The 21,626-nt window shown below is 34.8% G+C and overlaps 1 protein-coding gene across 35 annotated transcripts in view; it reads left to right on the plus strand.

Moving 5' to 3' along the window:
* MYCBP2 (MYC binding protein 2) overlaps positions 1 to 21,626 on the plus strand; it is a 205,058-nt gene that overhangs the window by 139,353 nt on the left and 44,079 nt on the right. For 15 of the 35 annotated variants that reach the window (XR_012671212.1, XR_012671208.1, XR_012671207.1 and 12 more), the window contains 6 exons: positions 173 to 313; positions 6,442 to 6,516; positions 8,679 to 8,903; positions 9,817 to 9,949; positions 11,547 to 11,672; positions 14,807 to 14,989. Coding sequence is in view for 32 of the 35 variants with exons in the window: in XM_075138847.1 (XP_074994948.1) it covers positions 173 to 313; positions 6,442 to 6,516; positions 8,679 to 8,903; positions 9,817 to 9,949; positions 11,547 to 11,672; positions 14,807 to 14,989 (883 nt within the window). In the remaining 3 variants the exon portion in view is untranslated. The remainder of the gene's footprint in view (positions 1 to 172; positions 314 to 6,441; positions 6,517 to 8,678; positions 8,904 to 9,816; positions 9,950 to 11,546; positions 11,673 to 14,806; positions 14,990 to 21,626) is intronic. The other 20 variants (XM_075138685.1, XM_075138697.1, XM_075138686.1 and 17 more) reach the window with 12 other exon arrangements.

Genomic DNA, 21,626 nt, shown 5'->3' on the forward strand with positions numbered 1-21,626 from the left:
AAATTCTGATTTTGTCAATATTCCTTTTTACCTCTTCTTACATTCTATCAGCATAGTGAAGATCATTACTTCCTTGCTACTATTGTCTGTTTGTCTGAAGTCTGTTAATCCTTGCTAGCTACAGAACAGTTACAGGAGGGCATGGCTCGTTTTTGTTGCTTGTTTCCCATAGATCCACAATGATGATGGTGTTTGGCTGAGGCTGAATGATGAGACAATAAAGAAGTATGTTCCTAACATGAATGGTTACACTGAAGCCTGGTGTCTCTCTTTTAACCAACATCTTGGCAAGAGCCTTCTGGTACCTGTTGACGTAAGTAAAAGGTGCCTTTGAAAAATATCCAAAAGTACACTCTATCCTCATTACAAGACTTTCTTTAATTAAGGCTGCAAATGAGTCCTGAGGTAAACAATATTTTAATTACCAAATACTACCTTATGTGTGTTTGCATTTTTGAGGGCTATTGTGTAATGAGGGTGGAGTGTAGAAAGGTACGAGGCTTTTCATGTTGAAGCCTCTTCTCCTAGAAGAGAAACAGAAGTGCAAGGACTGCTATAACAGTGTACAAAAGTATAATCATATTAGATTGTGGTCTGCACCAGGGGTTTCTTATGCAAGATGTTATTGTCCGTAAAGTGGCCCACTGATGCCGTGAGTTCAGAAGAGGCTTGCAGCCTGCAGTCAAATCAATGTAATTGAGGCTTTTTAAAAAAACTCGAGAAGTTCTTTAGCTCTTGGGTTTTGTGTATACTTTTTGAGTTTTACACCTGAATTGAGTTATCAATTTATTAGCTAATCAAAGAATCCCAGAGCATCAAGACTGAGTAAAAAATTGAATCTATAATAAGAGTAAGCATAATTTATCTGGATAACTTTAATGGCAATCACCATCACTACAATTCAAAGGTTACACCTTTTCTGTAAACATGATACAGGTTAAAAAAAATATAAAAAACATGGAAAGAAAAAAGTGTATTACCCAAACCAATGTTTCTCAAAAAATTTCTCACAGTGCAGGCCTTTTTGGCTCATCTGGTTTTGTGCGTTCCCCAGAGTGTGCTGTACCTTGGTTTCTTCAGGGCAGAATGTGAGAACCAGATCTAACTGCTAATACAGTTATTTAGATTTGATTTGTCCTCTTATATGAGTGAGCTGCTGCTGCAGTTGAAGGTAGTTAACAAATATTTGGCCAAATTAAACACCTGCAGCCAGTAATGTTACCCTGATCATGTTTTCCGATCATAGAAGAACCAAGATACTCCCAGTTCCAGTGAAACTAGGCTGTTTGCTAATAGACAAATCTGGCAATTCATAAATCCCCTGTGGCTGCAGCCCTGACAAACACTGTTATATGATGCGACTAGATCTTCTTCCTATTCACCTTCTTGTCTATAAATTATTTGTTGATATAACTCCATTTGGAAATTTCTTTCAATGAAATCCTTATTTTGGGAAGTACTTTAATATTGCATTTGGGAAGCAAATTATTTCTGTACTCAGTCATCAGTCACTGGAACACTATGATGACAGGCATATTTATCTAGTTTGTTGTAGAATATATGAAAACATTGAAAAAATATAAACTTTGCTTAAAATCTTTCTCATATTTTTGGCCTTAGAAATTGATACTCATTAGAAAATAGCTACAGTGTACTTTCACAAAACATTAATGTTTGTATGCAGCAGTATTGTAAGCCTGGATGGGTATTGTATTTTGTTAGATTTTATTTCATTTTTTCTATTCCTAATACTTTTTTACTTCTGAGGGGAAAAGTTTTGAGCTAGTCATGTACGTGGTTAGCAAGAACTTACTAGTTGGTACATTTTAAATGGCTTTAGTACACACTTACTTCTAGAGAAGAACATACCCTGTGCTCTCTTGAGAAAAGCTTGAAAGGAAATGGCTGTCATAAATAAATAAACTGAGTATTCAATCTTGATAATATAATCTTGATAATTCAAATTTCATTTGAATAAGTAGGTCAGGTACAATGAGATGTGAAAAACAGCATTTAATTATCATACATTTCACTCTAAGTGCTTCTGTACAGTTCAGATAAAATGTTATAGATCTTTTTTTCTTAGACAGTGCTGTGAATTAGTTTTGATACCATTTGGACTATTAGGAGTTGGTAGATACTACTAATTTTCTTTTAACTAACCAGTTATATTACATCCTTAATGGTACAAGGTAAAAGTCGCATGCTTTCTTAGCTTCTGATCGGTAAGCAGCCGATGGCCAACATAGCAAAAGTCTTACAAAAGCAACTATTATAACAATGTAGCTATGTATAATAAGGGATGTGTTTTGAGCTAATTTCAGATGGAAGGTTTCTTTGCATCTCTCTCATATTTTCAAATTTTTGAAAGAACTTATCATGTCCTGAATTATTTAATTTCACTATGACCATATTTAAGCATTAAGATTTGTTGGTTTGATTCAAAATAATAAGAGGAAAAAGGAAAAAATGTTCTCTAACATTTTCTTTCTTTCTTAAAGGCCACAAAACAAAAGTCAAGGTTCAGTGGCTTACTTTTGAATGCCTTAGTCTTGAATGCATTATGCACCACACAACTTAATGAAATTCAATAAACTCTTTTGTAAGCTCCTGATTTTTGTAACTCAGCTTAAAACTCTTTTTCCTGCTAAATCTTGAACACATAAAGTGATACTGCTTTCTTGGTAGAAAGTTTTATAATAAAATCTCTTTTAAGGTGATTACTGAGTTAAGAATATTCAAAAATATATGTCTGTCTTTAAATTGTCCGAGAAAAGAACTGTATTTTTATAAAGTTGTCAAATTCGATCATGCAGTCGTCTGGGAGTGAATGACTCATGTGGCAAAAGATGTTCAATTAAGCAATAAATTCTAAAGGTTCTGTAGATTTAATTGTGAAATAATCCATATCTGCTCATCCTTTTCTGTTGATTCAGGTAACTGAATGACATGATGAGCAGAATGTAGTAAAAAAATTCGTTAAAATACAAGATTTTTGGAATCCAAAGCTGTTCTACTGTTCAAACTGTTCAAAGTGTTGGTTTCAGAAGAAGGAAAGAGACTGGAAAAAGTCTCTCATGTGACTGAAAATACAAATGGAAAATCAAGTGGCTGAATTAGTCATTGTATTCCCTGTTCAAATGAATGTCACGTTACTTTTATTAGACTCAATTTTTATTCAATTCATGAGTGTGCAGGCTTGGTAATTGCAATTACATTACTTTGTCATATTTAAGCATACAGGCTTTTTCTAATCATCCCTTCAATAAAATCTCTCAGCACATTTTGGAAAATATATTTAAGGTATATTTTTTAAAGAAAGCTTGAATTCTTCTATTTCATCACTGTATTAATAGAATAGTGAACAAAGAAAAAAAGTAGGATTTTTCAGCAGTGTTAATTTCAGCCTCTTGTCCTCTTGGCATATATATTGTATTTACATTTTATGTTTCTTTAACCATATATTTTATGATAAAGCAAATATTGAGTATCTTAGATCTCCTAAATACACTGTTTTTGTATATTTTGATCGAAGCTATTATATTTAAAGAGAAATGATCATAGGAAAGCAGAGATCCATTATAGTTGCCAAACTATTTAATGGAGCTGTAGTCATTTACCTTCTTAAGAAAAGCTGTAGAGTCAAATCCTTTCATGAGGAGCTGCTATGAGAGCATCGATCTAAAATTGAGCATCCAATCCATTGTAGGTAATGTGATTTTGAGACTATGGATTTAATAGATGATGATTTTGGGTAAGAGTATGAGTTTTAATAGATTGCCATTTTGGATAAGCTGCTTCCTTCCCTGTTAGTTACTTTTTCTTCTGTCTTGTGACATTCAGTTAACCGTTTTTGAAAAAAATACTTGTTGAGTTCCTTGCACAGACAGTTATGTATTCGTGCTTACACACAGTACTTAGTAGAAAGCTATATACAGCATAAAACAGTACACACTAGGAAGAAGAAGAATTTTGTCTTGGTTAACCTCTGGAACTTGACTTTTTAAAAATCATATTCTAAATATGTTTTTGTTACTTCATTTTAAGTGTCAAACTTTATTATAAGGAATATTGTACCCTGCTGCCGGTTATATTACTACATTCCCCAACCACCATAGGCAAGCAGAATTGAGAAACTGCAAGTTTTTCAAACCATTATTGCAGTGGAAGAAAAACCAAAATTGGTATGTAGACTGCAGTGTTTGATCACAGAACCTCAGAAAGCTGAGTGTTCTGTGGAAATGTTGAAGGACATTCACAAGAGATTTCTACCATCGTTTTAGGCATGATGGAAAGCAATTGGAGAGTAAGACTATGTTGGGTAAAATGTTAAGATGTTGTTTAAGATAAGCCTTAGCTTTGAAAAAATAGTATTAATTGAGATTTTAAATGCTTCTTAATGGTCTGCTAATTTTTGGTGGCAAAATGAAGTAATTTATATTGATTTTTTTTATTTCTGAAACTTATACTTTATTGGAAAAAAGTATGAATTTTTTTCTGGAAGAATTCCTGAAATTATTTTTATTTTTTGGAAAGGAAAGCTTGAAAGGAAAAAATGAACTAAATCTACAGATGATAGTATAAGGACTAAATATAAAGCCTGGATGTAGTAGTTTCTTCAGAATGAAAACTTAATTCTCAAATACATGCCTGATCTATTAATCTAAACTGGCATACAGTGTGCTAATAGCCAGGAACATCTAAAGTTCCCAGAGCAAAGGAGACCTTCTAGTTTGATCTTCTCAGTGTTGCTAAGCCAGCATGGTCCCACTTCACTGCTGTTGGTTTCTTTTTTATGTTTTACACATATAGCTTTATAACATACAAAAGCGGATCTTTGAAACGATGCTTAAATATGTTAGGTATGGATAGTCCATGTTTCTTTGTATAGTCGAAGTCCATCACAAAATATGAGATATGCTACAAGGTAATATAATTAGTCCATTAAACTACATTGGATGCCTATGAAGTACGCTGTCATTAGGCAAATGTAGGCTTTTTATAGTTGTCATAGTTTTATGTCAGATTGATAAGACTTTACTCTGCCAGTCTTCCTATCTAACACCCTCCTCACCTTCCCCAATGCCCCAAAACATATTTCACTAGTGCATTAGTACCTCCTTCAATTTTGGTAGAGGTGCTAAATTCTAAAGAAATGCTGGTGTTTGACAATTTCCCTGGCTGTGTCAAAATTGCAAATAATTTGCATTGCTGAAACTTGATGTAAGCGGAAGTTTTGCAAACAGTATATAGCCAGATGATTTGCTTCTATCATGAGTTAGAAGTTTGGTTTTGCTGACTTTTAATGTGTTAATGTTTTTTCAAGGAATACAGAGGTGTGTTCTGTACTTGTTTCTGCTTAAAGGAATGCGTTGCCTTTTCTTTAACTACTGGTAAATTTTAATGTGACTGCTGTCCAGGGATTTCTCTTGGTTCCCCTGTGAGGATGGCGATAGGAAATAAGATTTTGATACTTCTGTTCATATAGATAAAATGGTGACTTTGCCAAAGGGATTCTGTCATAAATATTGATTATTAATACTACTGTACTATTAATTCTTACATTTGACAGGAACAGTAAAAATTTCTTTGAAATGAGTAGAAACCAGTTTATGCAGAAAAGATGGCTTCTTTTGCATGTTTTCCAGTGATTAAAAAAAGCTGTCCTAGCTGTTCTGTGGGAGGAAAAAATATACAGAACAGCAGTGCTCCTTTCTATAGTACGGGCAATTGGTTATAAAAATCAGTGGACTCTCTCTGGCAGCTCCATTTCATTTATAATAATTCATAATAAACTAGTAAATGCATTGTATATTTTCTAAAGCTAATGAAATCTTAGTAATTGTTCTCCTTACAGCACTCTGAAATTTTCAGCTCTGGTCAAGAGTGCGATTTTGATGTGCAAACTGATGAAATCATTCTGTGCAAGTGAATTGCTTTCAACAATAGTGAGCTTAGCCCTTCTGCATCTTTCCAGTTCTGACTTGGTGACTAAAAGTCCATGTGCAGCAATATTGTCCTGCAGTAATTGAAATTATCTTTCAGAACAGCAGACTCTCTTGCTATAAAACTGTGGTTTGTGGTGGGACCAACTACTATGTCATTGTAACAGAAGCATGGGATTTTTCTGTGCACGAAGTCTCAAGCTTTACAAGAAATGTCTGGCTCTTAATTTCAGTAAATGGCATGACACACTACATCCATTTCGAGCTTTTGACATACTAAACTGTTTTTGTTTAATTGATGATTTGCCATGGTGAGCAATGGACTCAGGTGACTTGGTTAGGAAAACAAAACTTTCCCCTTTTGCAAAACATTCTACCAGTAAATTTACTTGTGGAGAAAGTTTGCATTATAGTACCTTGAGCTTCTTCCTCCGATGTTTCTTTGTTCCCATTTCTTTGTTGATATATGTCTGTTTTTTTAAACTTTGTTGCTCAGAATGTCTTTAATGCTAGCCAAGGAGTAAGGGGTTTGGACTTTTTTTCATGGACTTCCAAAGCTTTACCCCCTAAGGTGAGTTAAATGACAGGAACAGTCACACTGTATCTCATGTTTTCAGATTGTACCTTATGACTCAACTTTACGCTAAATATTCTTTGAAGTCTGTTTTACTTTGAATTATTTTTACAGGAAATAGCAGATTTGCATAGAATGCTGTATCTGTGTCTCTTCCTTTGGGATGAGAAAAAAATACCAGGGCAGATTATTGAATTTTCATTAATTCATAAGTAGCACTCTCCTTTTTTCAAAGAACCAAATTACAAATTCAGAGAGATGGCCTGGTAACATAATAAAGGCTCTCATTCTCTTTTTGTTGCAGAATGTACTAGTAAAGTTTTTTCTGTCATTGGAGGGTACACATTAAGTTGCAGCATCTAATAAGATGATATTTGTATGAGTAAAGCCACCAATATTTAATAAATACTCAGCCCATTCTTAATCTTTTTTTAAAATTATACAATTATAGGAACAAATTATGTTATGTACAGTTAAGCAGTTTAAATTATCTACAGAAGTGCTTGTCTAAATCTCTTTGCAGCCCTGTAGTGATTTTGAGATAGAGTTTTTTTCATATGAACTTTGTAATGAAGATGACACTCAGTGTTGTACATATTGGTTTAGATATTGAAAATCTTGTTTTTCCACTGAATCTTTTTCCCCAAAATAGCAAACTTCCTTATTGTTATATCAAGATCTAGACAATGTTTAAACTGTCTCTAAAACATACATTTTTTTTTCCTTGAACTAGTTTGCTTCAGCTTGCATTAACTTGCTTTGAAAGTTACATATTTACAGAACAGATTTATTTTTGTATAAAGGCTTCTTGGAAAGACTGCTATATTACTCTGGACGTAGTGCACAGACTTCATTACCAAAAAGCTGAAAATATGGTAATTAAAGAGATCAGAGGAAATTGCATTAATTAAAAAGGAAATAACATAAGCAGAAGTTTGGTTTAAAACTGATAAAAGAAAGTATTCTTTTACACAGCAGGAAGTGAACTCCTGGAGGGTGGTATTACAGGAGATTGTGGAGGCAGAAAGTATCAGCACATTCAGAAGAAATTAAACAAATTTATAGAAATCAAATTCATAAATAAACACTGAAGAAAATAGGGTATACCCTCTAACATCCATAATAAAAAGATTTTAAATGCTGTTGGTATATAAGCGACAGACCACTAATAAAGGCTTGTATGCTACTTCTAAACAGCATCTCCTGTTGCCATTGCTGAAGACAATATGCTGGACTAGGTGAACCACTGGTATTATCCCGTAGGGCATTACTTAGTTCTTAACTTTCAGGTGTTCTTTTAAAAGCACCTGTGACTTGCATTATAAGCATAATAGAGCTTGCTTCTGCTTCTCACTTGCTTTCTTCTGATATAAATGTGTGTTACGTTACTGCCATCCCTCATATTTTTCTGTACAATAGCCTCTTTATTAAGCTATGGCTGGCTGAAAAATCTATGCTAATATTTATCATCTTTTAGTGACTACCAATTTTTCTTGGTAGGAAACTCAGAAACTGTTTTCTTATTTCAGATTTGGGTATATATTTCATCTGTAATTGGTACCAGGTGAAATAAATTTGCAGGCCATTTTTATTGTCATAGTGAAAATAATAAATATGCACTAATATTTATATGTGCATTTAAGAATCTATGGTGTTGCTGTTACTCTTTGTCATAATTTTACCTTTACTTTAAATTAACAATGTATTCTAAATGTGAAATCAAAAAAGCAGCGTATCATTTGGAAAGAGATTCAAATTCCCTTTCTGTAGCCCCAGACTTTTTCACAAAGTTTCACAGATACAGGAGGAGGAATGAGCGTGTGTCCTGATAAATGTCAGTATGAAACAAAGTTTAGTGAAAGTGGTTAGAGTAAATAATTTGTTTCTAATGGGAGATACTCCTTTTATATAAATGGTTACATTTATACCACTTTTGTTTCAAGAGTGATATGGTGACTTTTTAATTAATGTGCAATTTACTAGTAGTTAGTTGTTTATCATTGCACGCTAAAATTAGCAATGTAACTAGTATCTCTTTTAGCTTTGAAATTTAGCTATTGTAGTCTTGAAATAAGTATTTCTTATCTAAAGAGTTCAAAGGTATTATTAATAGGCTTTATTCTGTTCTGTTTTGTTTTGCCTTTTTTTTAATTTCTCAGGAATCTAGGTCTAATACTGATGATTTTTTCAAAGACCTAAATTCACACTGCCCACAGGAAGCAGTGATGCAAGAACAAGATATGCCATTCCTTCGAGGTGGACCTGGAGTGTACAAGGTAGTGAAGACTGGCCCATCAGGTCACAACATCAGAAGCTGCCCTAACCTTAGAGGTATCCCAATTGGAATGTTAGTTCTGGGAAACAAAGTCAAGGCAGTGGGCGAGGTATGGATCCTTGTAGCTTCAGTTCATGTCTTCATAGATACCAGTATATAACAGTAGTAAACGCAACAAAAGAATCTGCCCCTGTACAGGTTTGCTTTTCCAACCCTCATGATAAATACTAATCTTTGAACTTGGTTTATATTATAAATACTAATGCAATTATGTCTTTTGCCTTTTAATGTGTGCATTGATTGGAATAATGTTAAAATTGTACTGCAGTTACATATGCTTGCTTATATATTTCTGTTACAGTATTTCTTATGAAATGATGTTTCTTGTTCTACTTTTTTGTCATATTCTTTGAAAGAATTTTGTTTCATTGAAAAAATGTTTTTCTAGGACCTTACCGATTAACAAATTATTCTGTTTCTCTGTATTGATTGTATTCATTTGTTCAGTTGCTGAACTGTTGTTACTATTCCCAGTTGTCTAGCTGTGGTGTTTTATGGTTAAGAAGGGCTTAAGGATGAAGTGTGTCATGCTATTTCCTAAATATAATGTCAGGAACAAAATTAGTACTCGTACAAACTTTTTATATATAACTTGGTATTATAATTCTACTGTTGCAGCCACCAATAAAAAGGCATATTTTGGTGAATATCTCCTTCAAGTTTTTATTTAGGCTTGTTTGGATGTTCTAAAGTTGTGGTGTTGGTGTTTTGCTTCTTCTGAACATAAACGGGTCTAAGATTTTTGGAAATACTCCTAACTGTAAATGTGCCATAAATAGTTTTGGTCCTTCAATCTGCCTCAGCCTGTGGCCTTAATTTAAGAAACTTTTTTCTTTACATTTGCTTTGTAATATAAAGATTGGAATGAGTGTGTTTTTCAGATACTGTAATAAGTTGCTGAATCATGCTACTGAATTATCTGAAAAGTCAATAAATTGTGCTTTTTTATGTGTGTGCATCAGGTGACTAATTCAGAAGGTACGTGGGTGCAAATGGATAAGAACAGCATGGTAGAGTTCTGTGAAAGTGATGAAGGCGAGGCATGGTCGTTAGCTAGAGACAGAGGTGGAAACCAGTACCTGCGACACGAAGATGGCAAGTTGTTGTTTTGTTTTGTTTTTTAAATTAATTTAGAAAAAATTAACCAATCTAAACAGGAGAAATAAATAAAGAAGGAACTGAGTTTTAAACAGGTATAACATTAATTTACACTTTTTCAGTTGAGTTACTTTACACGGACTTCAAAGTTGTTTATAAACATTCTATAAATGTTTTTTTTAAAAGAACATTTAAAATATTTCCTCATATTTTCTTCTGTACCAGTTATGGATCATAATTTTAACCATCCTTCTTTTAGCTATGGGGATCATTTTTAAATAAGTAATTGAGCATTTTTGTTGGCTTTCTTTGGTCTATTTTGTGTCTTTATGAAAAGCAGAGCAGAATGAATTATTTATGTTCCTTTTGATATTCTTAAGTTTGTTAATTCTGTCCTATTAAAACCCTCTTAGCATCCTATTAAAAACCTCTTAACATGTTTTTTAACACTGTATTTAAAATTAACATCAAATTAGTTAATTTCTAGTTAGCAAAGTATGATTGCATTCTCTTAAAATGCAGAATTTCTGTCCTGATAATTCATGTTTAGATTGGGTAAGACCTAGAAATAATAAAAGAAAACATAAACAAAATGTTAGTACACAAAGTTTTTTATTGCTTCCCCTCCTCCCCCAATCATCCTTCTTGTTGATCTCCCCTCAGACAGGCTCTCAGTAATGATATCTTTCTTTCACCCTGAATGCTTCATATGAGTATCTTGAGGTATTCTGAAACTGCTGTTTCCTTAACAGATAGTCCCAGCCCATCTGGATGGGTTCTCCTGTGCAAGATTATGGGCTACTTATATTCCCTTAAAAGATGAGACAGGGAGTGATCTGTCGGTATTTAAACTTCTGGAGGAGATGATCTATTCAACCTCCCTGTCAGTGCTGATTTAGCTAGATCAGGTCACTCAGGTCCTTCTCTAGTCAAGTTCTATCTCCAGCCTCTCTGGACAATCTGTTCCAGTATTTGACTCACATTCATGGTGAAAAATTTTCCTAATACCTAATCACAGTTTCTCACGCTGCAACTTATCGTCTCTTGTCCTATCACTGTGAACTTCTGAGATGAGTCTGGCTTCATCTTCCATGAAGATTAGGTAGTCAAAGGGAGCAACAAGATCTTGCTTTAGCTTTCTCTTTTTAAGACTGAACAAACCCAGATCTCTCAGCCTCTCCTTAGATGTTGTGTGCTCTGCTGCCCTGACTGTCTTGGTGGCCTCCACTGAACTCATTTCAGTCTGTCTTCTTATGAGGAGCCTGAAACTGCACTCAGCATCCCAGCTGTCCAGTGTATCCCTCTTGTCTTTCCAATGTCTAGTAAAAATTACTATGGATCTTCATTAGCATGATTTTGTTACAGCTTTTAAACATAAAACAATCTGTGGGGTATTAAGTCTTCCGTCTTTTTATTTTTAGAGCATGAGCTCTAAAGAAGAGAGATGTGCTTTTCTTTCTGAAGAGAATTGAGTAGAGTGGTGGAGTGCTATCTGTGGAAAAAATATATTGCTCCTTTGCCTTGTGACTCATCTTTCCAATGTAAATCAGTTACTAAGAAGGTCTAATTCTGAAGTGATGTGTTTTTTTTACAGAGCAAATCCTTCTAGATCAAAATGTTCAGACTCCTCCCCCAAGTCCTTTCTCAATACAAGCTTTCAGTAAGGGGACAAGCTGCAGTAATGGACAAGGGTTTGATTATGGCCTTGGAAATAACAAAGGTATGTTTTTACACTCACATTTTAAAAAATCATGTTTTCTTAACTTTGCTTATGTTTTTGTTACTCATTTCCTACTCTTTTAGGCACCATAAGATGTTCTCCAAAAGACATAAGCAGTAATGCAATGAATTGCAAGGTGTTTTACGAAACATGTAGTTTAATGTTGTAACTGCTTTTTTCTCTGCTTTAATTTCATTCAGTCTAAGTACTCTGTATAAAAATGATCATCAAAGATCTGTAAGTTATAGTTGAGGCTTTCTATAGTGGTAGGCACAAAACTATAATGCAGAAATGAAAAATAGAAACTTGTAAAACAAGATATGAAAATTATTGGATTTAGAAAGCAAGGGTTTTAAAATTATCAGAAACATTTGTAAACACTTCTCACCTGTCTTGACATTTTTTAAGTGCCTTTAATGGGATGACAAGATAAAAGATACCATTTGAGATTTAAGTTGTAAAACTGAAGTTACTTTTCAATCACATAGATACCAGTTACAAATGCTGGGAAATAAATAAAACCTTTTTGATTTTACTGACATAAAATAATTGTTTCTTTTAACCATGGTTTATTTTGTTGGCAAGACCTAAATATATATAAGCCGTCACAATAAACTCAAACTGCATGCCTTCTGTTCATTCATTGATTAGAGCTAGAAGATTTAATAATGTAGAAGGGACTTTTGCTGAGGCAGATGTCCTTGCAAACTATTACTGAAATAGGAGCTTTGTTATTCTACTCTTACATCACTGTACTCTGCCGCTATGAACATCGGCCTCAGGTGTGCCATGTGTTTTAAACACCAGCCTATATTCTTAGTGGTCTCCTAAATAAAATAACTTGATTTAAGACTTGTTTTAAAGGAGAAGAGATGAGGGAAAAAATATTCCTAAATGTTCTAGTCTGTTGTTTTCATAATATGAAATAGTTTTATATCATTTCATAGTGTTTTACTGCATAAAGAAGCAGTTCATACTTGTGCATGCATTGCTATAGGAAACCTTTTTTTTTTTTTTTTTTTGGTTTTTGGACAATGGCTGGAAAAGTTGAAATGTTTTCCTTTTTATTTCATAGGGCTTTTTATACAGAACTGCTTTTCCCAGTTCAGCCATACTCATTTCAAAGTAATGGTTGAATCACAAAAGTGGAAGCATTTAAGATGTTCAGCGTGTGAGGCAGTGTCACAGCTTGTCTGTCAATGTCAACTGTGTAATAGTGCAGAATTATTATCTATTCTTTTTCTGCAGAAGCATATTAGGAAAAGAATTTTTTTTTCCTGTGTGTCCAAAGACAAAATCTTGGAGATCAGTATGCTGTATTAACAGGCATTCTAGTTTCTGAAGACATTGTGATTCTTTTTACTATATCCTGTCTTAAGCGGTTTCTAAGGTGTTTCTTTGGGATATTACAGTTACAGAAAGTTTGGAAGCTACTCCTGGCATTGAATTCCATATCATTTTATACGCATTATTCTCTCGACATACCCTCAAGCCTGTAATGTTTAGTATGAGCGAGCAACTCGGCTAGATGACTTTATTCATTCCGTGTAGTGTAATACCTTCTGAATTGCCAAAGAGTGCAGAGTTGTTGTATTGAAAGAATAATGCTATTACTTTCCCAAAAATAGAATTCTTCAGCTGTATCATCACTCTATATACAGTCTTTTTGCATTCTCGGGTCTAAGAAGCTTTGAGTTTTGTGGAAAAAAAAACTGAAGGCACAAGCACAATCTGTTAGGGGAATTTCTGAATGAAGCAGTTCTTTTGGAGGTGCTTGTTTGTCAGAAGAACGTCTGTAGGGATGCACTACTTTCAATGAAAATTCAGTCACCATCTGTGAGCGTTTCAAACTGCTTGTCAAACTTAAAGATCCCCATGTAATAGGTCTCTGTTTACAGTATTTCCTGTGATGCAGAAGACATAACTCCCACAATCATTCTATTTGATTTAGCTATATCTTCTCTATTCCAGCCTTCTACATTGCAGGCAAGCCTTTAATATTCCTCGTGAATGGCCCTACCCCCCTCCATATTTACTGTGGGCAGATGACTTTCAACCTCTTCTCAGATGTTCTTCCTTTTAAAATAATTACTCATTTTAGGAAATAGGTCTGTTGTATTTAAGAATAAATAAGTGCAAAATTTAATGTTGGAGTTCTTGAGTAATACAGGGTTCCATACACCCACTGGTTTTTCTCTAATTCCATGAAAGGACAATTGATAATCACCCAAAAATGTTGTAAATTCACTGAGTTGTAAATTCTGTATTAGCTGCTAATTTTTTTTACTAGGATTTCTGTAATGCTGTCAAAATTATATGAATTTGCAGAATAAAGTGATGCTGTTAGGATTTGGTTGGTGATGGTTCAAATCTGAGATGCTCTCCAACTCTTGGTGTCTCCCAGCTCATATTACTAAGTATACTTCAAGTTATAACATGGTGTGATAAACTCTGCCTTTTTACTTTAGGCTTCATGTATTTCAAATGCTCACATAGAGCTTTTGAGAATTGACATTCAGAAATGGAAACACTATTTTTAACATGCTAGTTTTTTGAAGGCCTTCATTTGCCTCACAACAAATGTATGTAGTTCTTCAGAAAACCAGTTCCAGCTCCTAAGTGGTACTTATTTTTTTTTAAATTATCTTTAATCTGATCTTGAAAAACAGCATGACAGAATACTTTTAAAGATATTTGCAAAAATGAGCAAATATTTACCAAAGCCTTGGCACAGAAATACACTTGCCAAAGCCTAATTACATGTTATCTTTCCCTTCTCATCAGTTTTTCTGATCTTTTTCTGCATGTTCTGTTGCATGTGTGTGTTATTGTAAATGCTAGGGATTTCTGTTTTTAATTTGGCTGCTCTTAATTTTTTAGCAAGGTGAATATAAATCTCTATTTTGAAATGTTTTAAATAATTGCAGTAAAATATCCATGATTCTTAAAAACCCTTCTTGTACTTTTCAGTAATTTTACTGCCATGCATGGAGTGAGATTTTTATGTTTAGTCACAACCAGAGTGGTACGTGGCTAAATAAGATTTATGAGCTTTCTCTATTATCATCATTTAAACTTTAATTGAGCACCATTTTACTCTGCCTTTCTGGAGAATGACAAGTAACAGGTTGTAGTTTTGACTGTTTTGCCCACTACAGGTGACCAACTGAGTGCCATACTGAATTCCATTCAGTCACGGCCAAATCTCCCAGCTCCTTCCATCTTTGATCAAGCTGCAAAACCTCCCTCTTCCCTAGTCCACAGTCCATTTGTGTTCGGACAGCCCCTTTCCTTCCAGCCTCAGCCACAGCTTCAGAGTAAGTTTGTCAGCCTTACCTGCCTCATCAGTCCATTTCTGCAGCTTTGACATTGCTGTTCTCAGTTGCTTACCAGCTACTAATCATCCCTCAGTGCACCTTTCTGGTTCTGCTTTGTTAAGTTTTTCATGATTCAGAAGCATGTGAGGTAATGCTCCTAAAGAAGTATATTTGTTCAACTTTGTTTTCTATATTGACAGTATTTTGCTTTGTATGTTCTGCAGTGTAGATAAGTCATGAAAGTGCATTTCCAATATTGTATGCAACTCTGGGTTAATAATTAAGGTAAATATTTTATATGGTATAAAATGTTGATAATTCTTTTAACATCAAAAATGTAAATTCATAGTTATTAAATTTTCTTACCTCCTAAATCCCTATTTTTGTCATCACTCCTAACTTTAGGGATGTAGCTGGACAATGGGAACAACTTGGCACTACTCGTCAGAAAGGCTTTGCTAGTCTTCTGTTGGGTGCTCATAGGATTGGCGTGGACATGGAAGCTTGCACCTAGAGGTCAATAGCAGTTAACAAGATTACTGATGAGAGGACAGGAAACTGTTTAGTTTTTGCTTAATGAAAAATAAAAGCTCAGCATTCATGATGGATAGCAGATATTGCAGTAAATTCTTCCTTACGTACAGAACAGGTATAGCATGGGTCCCAGGAATACTACCCTTCTCCTGTCTCTCATAAACTGTCCTTCAGAAGTACCTCAGTTCTTTCTTGGGGACCCTGTCGGTCAGTTCAGTCTCTATGTCTATGCAGTCCTGGATCTATCCAGCTCAGCTTATTGAAGTGTCAGTGAAGTGCTTCCTGTGAGAACTAGATTAAAATCTGTAATTCACTTTTATAAAGACTATCAGAAATATTCTGACAGTGATCTTCTGTACTTATGCTCGACTTAAACCAACGTCCTGAAAGCAGAATATTCCAAAACCTACTCAGGTAAAACAGCTGATTGCCAGTGGCATCAGCACACCGTCACTGAGAATTTGTCAGTTGTATATTCTTTCCCATCACTTTCAGTTTTCTTCTCTTGTTCAGACTAGTAAAGTCAGAGTTTCTTATTCAACTTTGCATCAAAAATAACCCTAATTATCTTATTTCAAACTTCAGATTATTTGTCCTGTCTGTATTGTACAAAAAGAAAAGCTGTCAACATTTTTTTATTGGCTGCCCAACAAGATCTTGCTCATCCAACAGATGCAGATAAACTGTATTGAGTAAGCTACATCCATGGTTTGTGTTTTAATAAGGAACCCTGATTCAGAAGGAAGCCTTTTTTGTTAGATAGGGGGAGCACTGGTAGTCTACCAAATAAAAAAATAATGAAACTGGAAAAATTTTTCAAGTTTGTGTCTGATTTGGGATCTTAGCTTAGTATAAGATTTCAACCGATATGGTTATTTGCCCTTCCAGCAGGGCAAAAATCATCAACCAGAACTGGTATACTGTTGCACTAACTGTGATTTGATACAAGGACTTTCTTCCAAACAGTTTATTATCTAATTTAAGATTAGATAATCTAATTAGATTAGGCACTTTATAGCCTCCTGTCATCAAACATGTAATTAAAAGTTAAATCCATTAAACAACATATCCCAAGGCTCCATATCAAGTCACTTGGATTTTTGCCCTAGACATGCTTAGTTTTAGTTTCAAATTATGTGCTCTGTCCCTAAGTGCTTCCTGCAGTAAAGTTAGATCTAAAAACTAAAATGAATGTTTATAGTCAATAACTGCTATATTTAAGGGACTAATGATAGTCTAATAGTTGAAAGAAGTTGTGTCAGCCTAGATTTCCATGGCTGCAGAGGTTATATACTAAATACCAGTTTTGATTGAAAGTCTGGCTAAATAGTTTAGTCTACCACTTACATTTTCTGTTCTTCCTCAGATATCTGTCCTCCTGGGGAGAAATTTTATTTGCAAGCATGATTCTGAGGAAAGTTAGGATCATGCTGAATGTCCTCTAAATTATTTCCTTAATTTAGGTTTTTATAATAGGAAGAAAGATGTTGGTTTGATTATAAAACATATTCTGTGCCAGTGACAGATTGTAGTTTTTCTTTAGAAGAGTTTGTAGCTAGCTGTTCTTTCTGAGGAATGGTTTCTGTGCTTTGGGGTTTGGTTTGGTTTCCAAATTCATTTGGGGAAGAGGGAAAGGGCCTGTCACAACCTTTTATCTTCCAATAGAGTGTCTGGTTTTGGGGTTTTTTTGGGGTGGGGTTTTTTTTTTTTGGAAATACTACAGTTTTGGACAACCATTTCCTCAGATATAATGCTTGAAAAATTGAGAAGTGTCTCTGTTATTCTTTTCACATCATAGAGGGTAAACTAACAGGAGTCCTGAGTGTTTTGTCAAAGAATTTGGTATAGAAGGGATATTATAAAAAAGAAAGGGGAACTGTGTTACTCAGTTTTGTGTTATTTGCTAGAACTATGAAGAGCTGATTGTTCTGTCCTACTTAATTCCGTTGCTAATTTTCACACTTGGTCACACAAGGGAAAAAAGCTGAGAGATGGTTTTCCTTTTTATGGGGACAGCCAAAATTAAGATGCTCTTGTCATGTATTTTAGTTCATTGTCAGTCTTTTATGCAGCTAAAAGTCCAAAAAAGCTAGAGGAGGTGGCATAACTTACCTGGAGTTCAGGAACAGCTATATTGACTTGGAATCCTAGCAAGGATTTTTTTTCCCGAAAGAGCACAAGTTTATGTGTGTTTCTTCCTTGATTATTTCAACAAAACAGTCTGTAATTACTCCAGCCTGAGTATGTTTGCTTCTGAGAAGTTTGTAAGATCACCAGTAACAGATTTGCTCAGGACTGCAACCTCTTATAGCTGCAAAATTATTACTGGTTGCTTGATTAATTTGTCTCTGAACTTTGTGAAGAACACAGAAGACTCAAATTTCTGCTTGGATTCTGAGTATAGGTGAAGTGTGGAAACCTAGAGGGTCAAGGAAGATCTTGTTTCTCAACCTTCAGCAATGTGTGCTGGGTCATAAAACTCCTTAGACATGACAAGTCAGGGAGGCAGGATCTTGCTATGCTGTCCAGCATCAGTTATCAAAATTTCACAATTGGCTGTTGAACTCTGAACTTGGGGAGGGAAGTTTGAGACCTTGCAGTCACCAACGTTAGATCTTTATGCCATGTTTCCTCGCATCTGAGTTGCTATTGCAAATGAAGAACAGATTTATAGGCTGAAGAGGCTTTGGACCCCCCTTGTTAGCCTCATTTGTCACATTCTCCCTCTTCCACTGCAGCTCACTGAGCAGCTGCACAGCACAGCTACTGCTTCCTGACCCATCTCAGTCCAGGCAGAAGCTGCAGTGCTGAGCTGCTGTTCAATATGTCCATAGTGTCCTGTCAGGCTCCTTCCTTGCCAATCCATGCTGCAGAAGCTGCAATCCAGCATATGGTCCCACAGTATATGATCAGCCCCTACCATTCGTGTGAGGAGTTCCTTGTCGCTTTAGTATTGTGCTACCGCTTTCTTTTTCGTTTTGTTCCTTTCTAGGTGCTAGTTACAGAGCATTTGGAACCACTGGCTTTGCCTGCAGTGCTTCTATCCGCATTTCCTGAACTGCAGAGGGGGCACAAAAGAACACCACACATATGGAGCACATAATCCTTCTCCGTAGTGTTTCAGTAAAATGAAGGGAGAGAATATTCTTAACCGAGCAGACTGATCTCTTCCATATCATGCTGAAATGACTTAATTGTCATGCAAGGCAGCCAGAGAGTATTGGTTTAACTGTTTTTTCAGATGCTGCGTATTGCCAAAGCATCATTGCTGAAAATTTGAGCTAGTAAGTTAAATGGTTTCATACCCTAGGCTTTAGAGATCTGATAATCAAAGATATGTACGAAGCATACGTTTGTCCAGGTCAATCCAAAACCATCCCTGGGGGACTGGTATGGTAAATTTTGGAGGAAGAGCACAAATTGTGTCAAGCTTTATTTTAGAAATAAATTTGGTTTATCACATCTTCAAAAATTGTAGTTACAAATTATAAAATTATAGAATCATTTTTATCTACCCTTCTAGCACAGGAATACTTCTTTCCATTAACAAACTTAAGTGGCTCAAGTGTTGGTGCTCCAAACCCTACCTTTGGGTAATGAACATTGCTACTATTTTTCTCATGATACTGCGTTTCAGTTTTTGCTTTCATTCACTCATTTATTCCCCTACTATAACAGGATCTAATACTTTTCTCCCTTTTTAATATTTAATATTCAAATGTTTGTTGACTTCAGTATATTCTTTTACTTATGAAAAAAAAAAGTCCTTGTCCAACTGTCACTATGGCGTTTGGCATTTTCAGGATGTGAGAAAAGATACATTGATTGCAGTGCTTGAGGAAATTCAGCTAATAGCCATATTGTAGCTTCCATGTCAGTAACAGCAAGCGAAAGGGGAATGGATTCTTTTTCAAGATGCATCAATTGCTTAGGCAAAAGGGCAAAAGCAGGTCAGTGCTTTGCTTCATCATTGTGCAGAAAAGCAGTGGCATTTCAGAAGAAACTTTAACTTATCTCTGCTTGCCAGGGACATTTTACCAGTCTGTTTTGGAGTTTAAAAAAGACCGACGTGGACTAGTTGGTGGTATATCATGCCTCCTGGACTGGCTTACCACTGTTTCCTCAGAGGAAGTGTAGGCTTGGTGTTAGAAGACTGCATCCTGCCATAGGACTTAACTGTCTCTTATGTCTCTATATTGCATAGCTTTTCAAGCTAGAGCTATTTCCATGTTGAAGGAAAGAATGTGACTGAAGATAAGCTGTCACATTCGAATGTGATGTGAGACAGAGCTTGCCTACCTGTCTTTGAAGTCTTTCTAGTCTTTGCGGATGATTAAAAAATCAGGAATCCTGACTAAAAAGCTAGTCCCCATGACTGACCACTTATCCTGGATAGACATACATTGTTTGCCAAGGCAGCAAGAAGATTTATGTGGGAAACTCATTCTCTTTGACCCACAGTCCCCTTGAAATGATTGAGAGGGAGGACAGCGTTCAACATAAGCTAGATTACAACATTATAAAATGTAAGTATTCTCAGACATAGAATGAAGCAAAAATGTGCATACATGAAATTGGGTTTAGTAAAGATTTTCATGTAATTATTCATGGACTGGAATGCTCATATATCAAATTGACATTTGTATTTACAGAATTGTTCCTCCACTGCTACTTTCTGTTCCTAATGTGTTTTTCTGCATTTTTGCCTTTAAAAATTGGTGGAATGACATCCTGCTACTCAGAAGTAATATAATAATTTATAGTAATAAATTCTCCAAAGCATTTGTAGGCATCAAAGTAGGTAATACTGTTCTTAAATTTATGCTAATACTGGATTGAGAAAATAAAGATTATTTTCTTGTTTTAAAGAATGAAATTCTTCAAGCATGTGTGAACACCTTCTCATTGTAGTCTATAGACTCCTCATTGCTTAAGATAGGGTTTTTAATATATTTATGTGTACAAGTTAGTAAATGTAGTACCAGACAAAAAGATGTCTTAAGCAGTGCAGGAATTGAAATCACTTATTTTTAATAGACTTGTCTTCTTCCATTTATACAAAAGGGTCTCTCTAAAACAGAGTATCTTCTAACATACACAGTCTCTTTAAAATTATTAATGCTGCAAAATCAGACTTATTTTTTTCTAAAGGAAGGAATAGGAATTGGAATTAAAAACAACATTATAGGAAAGTAAAATGATAGACTAAAAGTCCTTACTGTTACCTCACTCCAAATTTCATTTGGAGCTGTACCTCTAACAGATTTGCTGTCAGTAGACTCTATATGGAAATTATCTTGGATTGTATCAGAATTTAACTTTGTTTTTTTTTTCTTAAGGCAAAATTATTTTTAAGAGTTGATATGGATTTGTTTCCATGTCTTACTGTTTGATAGAAACTCTTCTACTGCTAGTTATGTGTCTTGATAGTATTGAGAAACTAAAGTTCACATTACACACATGAAGTTTTTCAAAACATTACATTATTGAGGTGCATTCAGATTTGAAAACAGATAGTTTTGATGGGTTTAAAATATTTTTCTTCATTCTTTCCAGTGATAGTGAGACTTTCCAACACAAACATCTAGGTGTTCTCTAATTTTCTCAAAAGAATGTAAGAATGGGTCATCTAGAAGGCCATATTGCAGTTTTAAATAATTAATCTCTGAATTTACACATTAAAAGTTCACATTTAAAACCAGAGTTCAGTTGAAAACTAGATACTATTTTTATAATAAACCATAAATCTCATTGGCTAATCTACACATATTACATTTTTAGATCCTAGAAACTAGTATTGAAGTCACAGATGATCTTTTATTCTTTTAAAATTTAGATCAGGGAAAACATCTTGAAGTAACTTTCTCATTTAAAACTAAGGCAAGAGTCTAAACAATGAATTCAGAATACTTAACAAAGGAGATACATATCATTTGAAATGCTTGGTTTTATTTTGACTGCTTTTTCCATTGAATCTGTGCTGCTTCTGTGCAACTGTTTTCTGCTGTAGAAACTCCATCCTGCTGCCTTGCTTCTCGTGAGCGTATTTACAAAACTAGTGATGTAGCTGGGCCTGCCTCTGCTATTTCATCTCTGTCTCACA

Source organism: Calonectris borealis, chromosome 1, assembly GCF_964195595.1.
Source record: "Calonectris borealis chromosome 1, bCalBor7.hap1.2, whole genome shotgun sequence".
Classification (NCBI taxonomy): domain Eukaryota; kingdom Metazoa; phylum Chordata; class Aves; order Procellariiformes; family Procellariidae; genus Calonectris; species Calonectris borealis.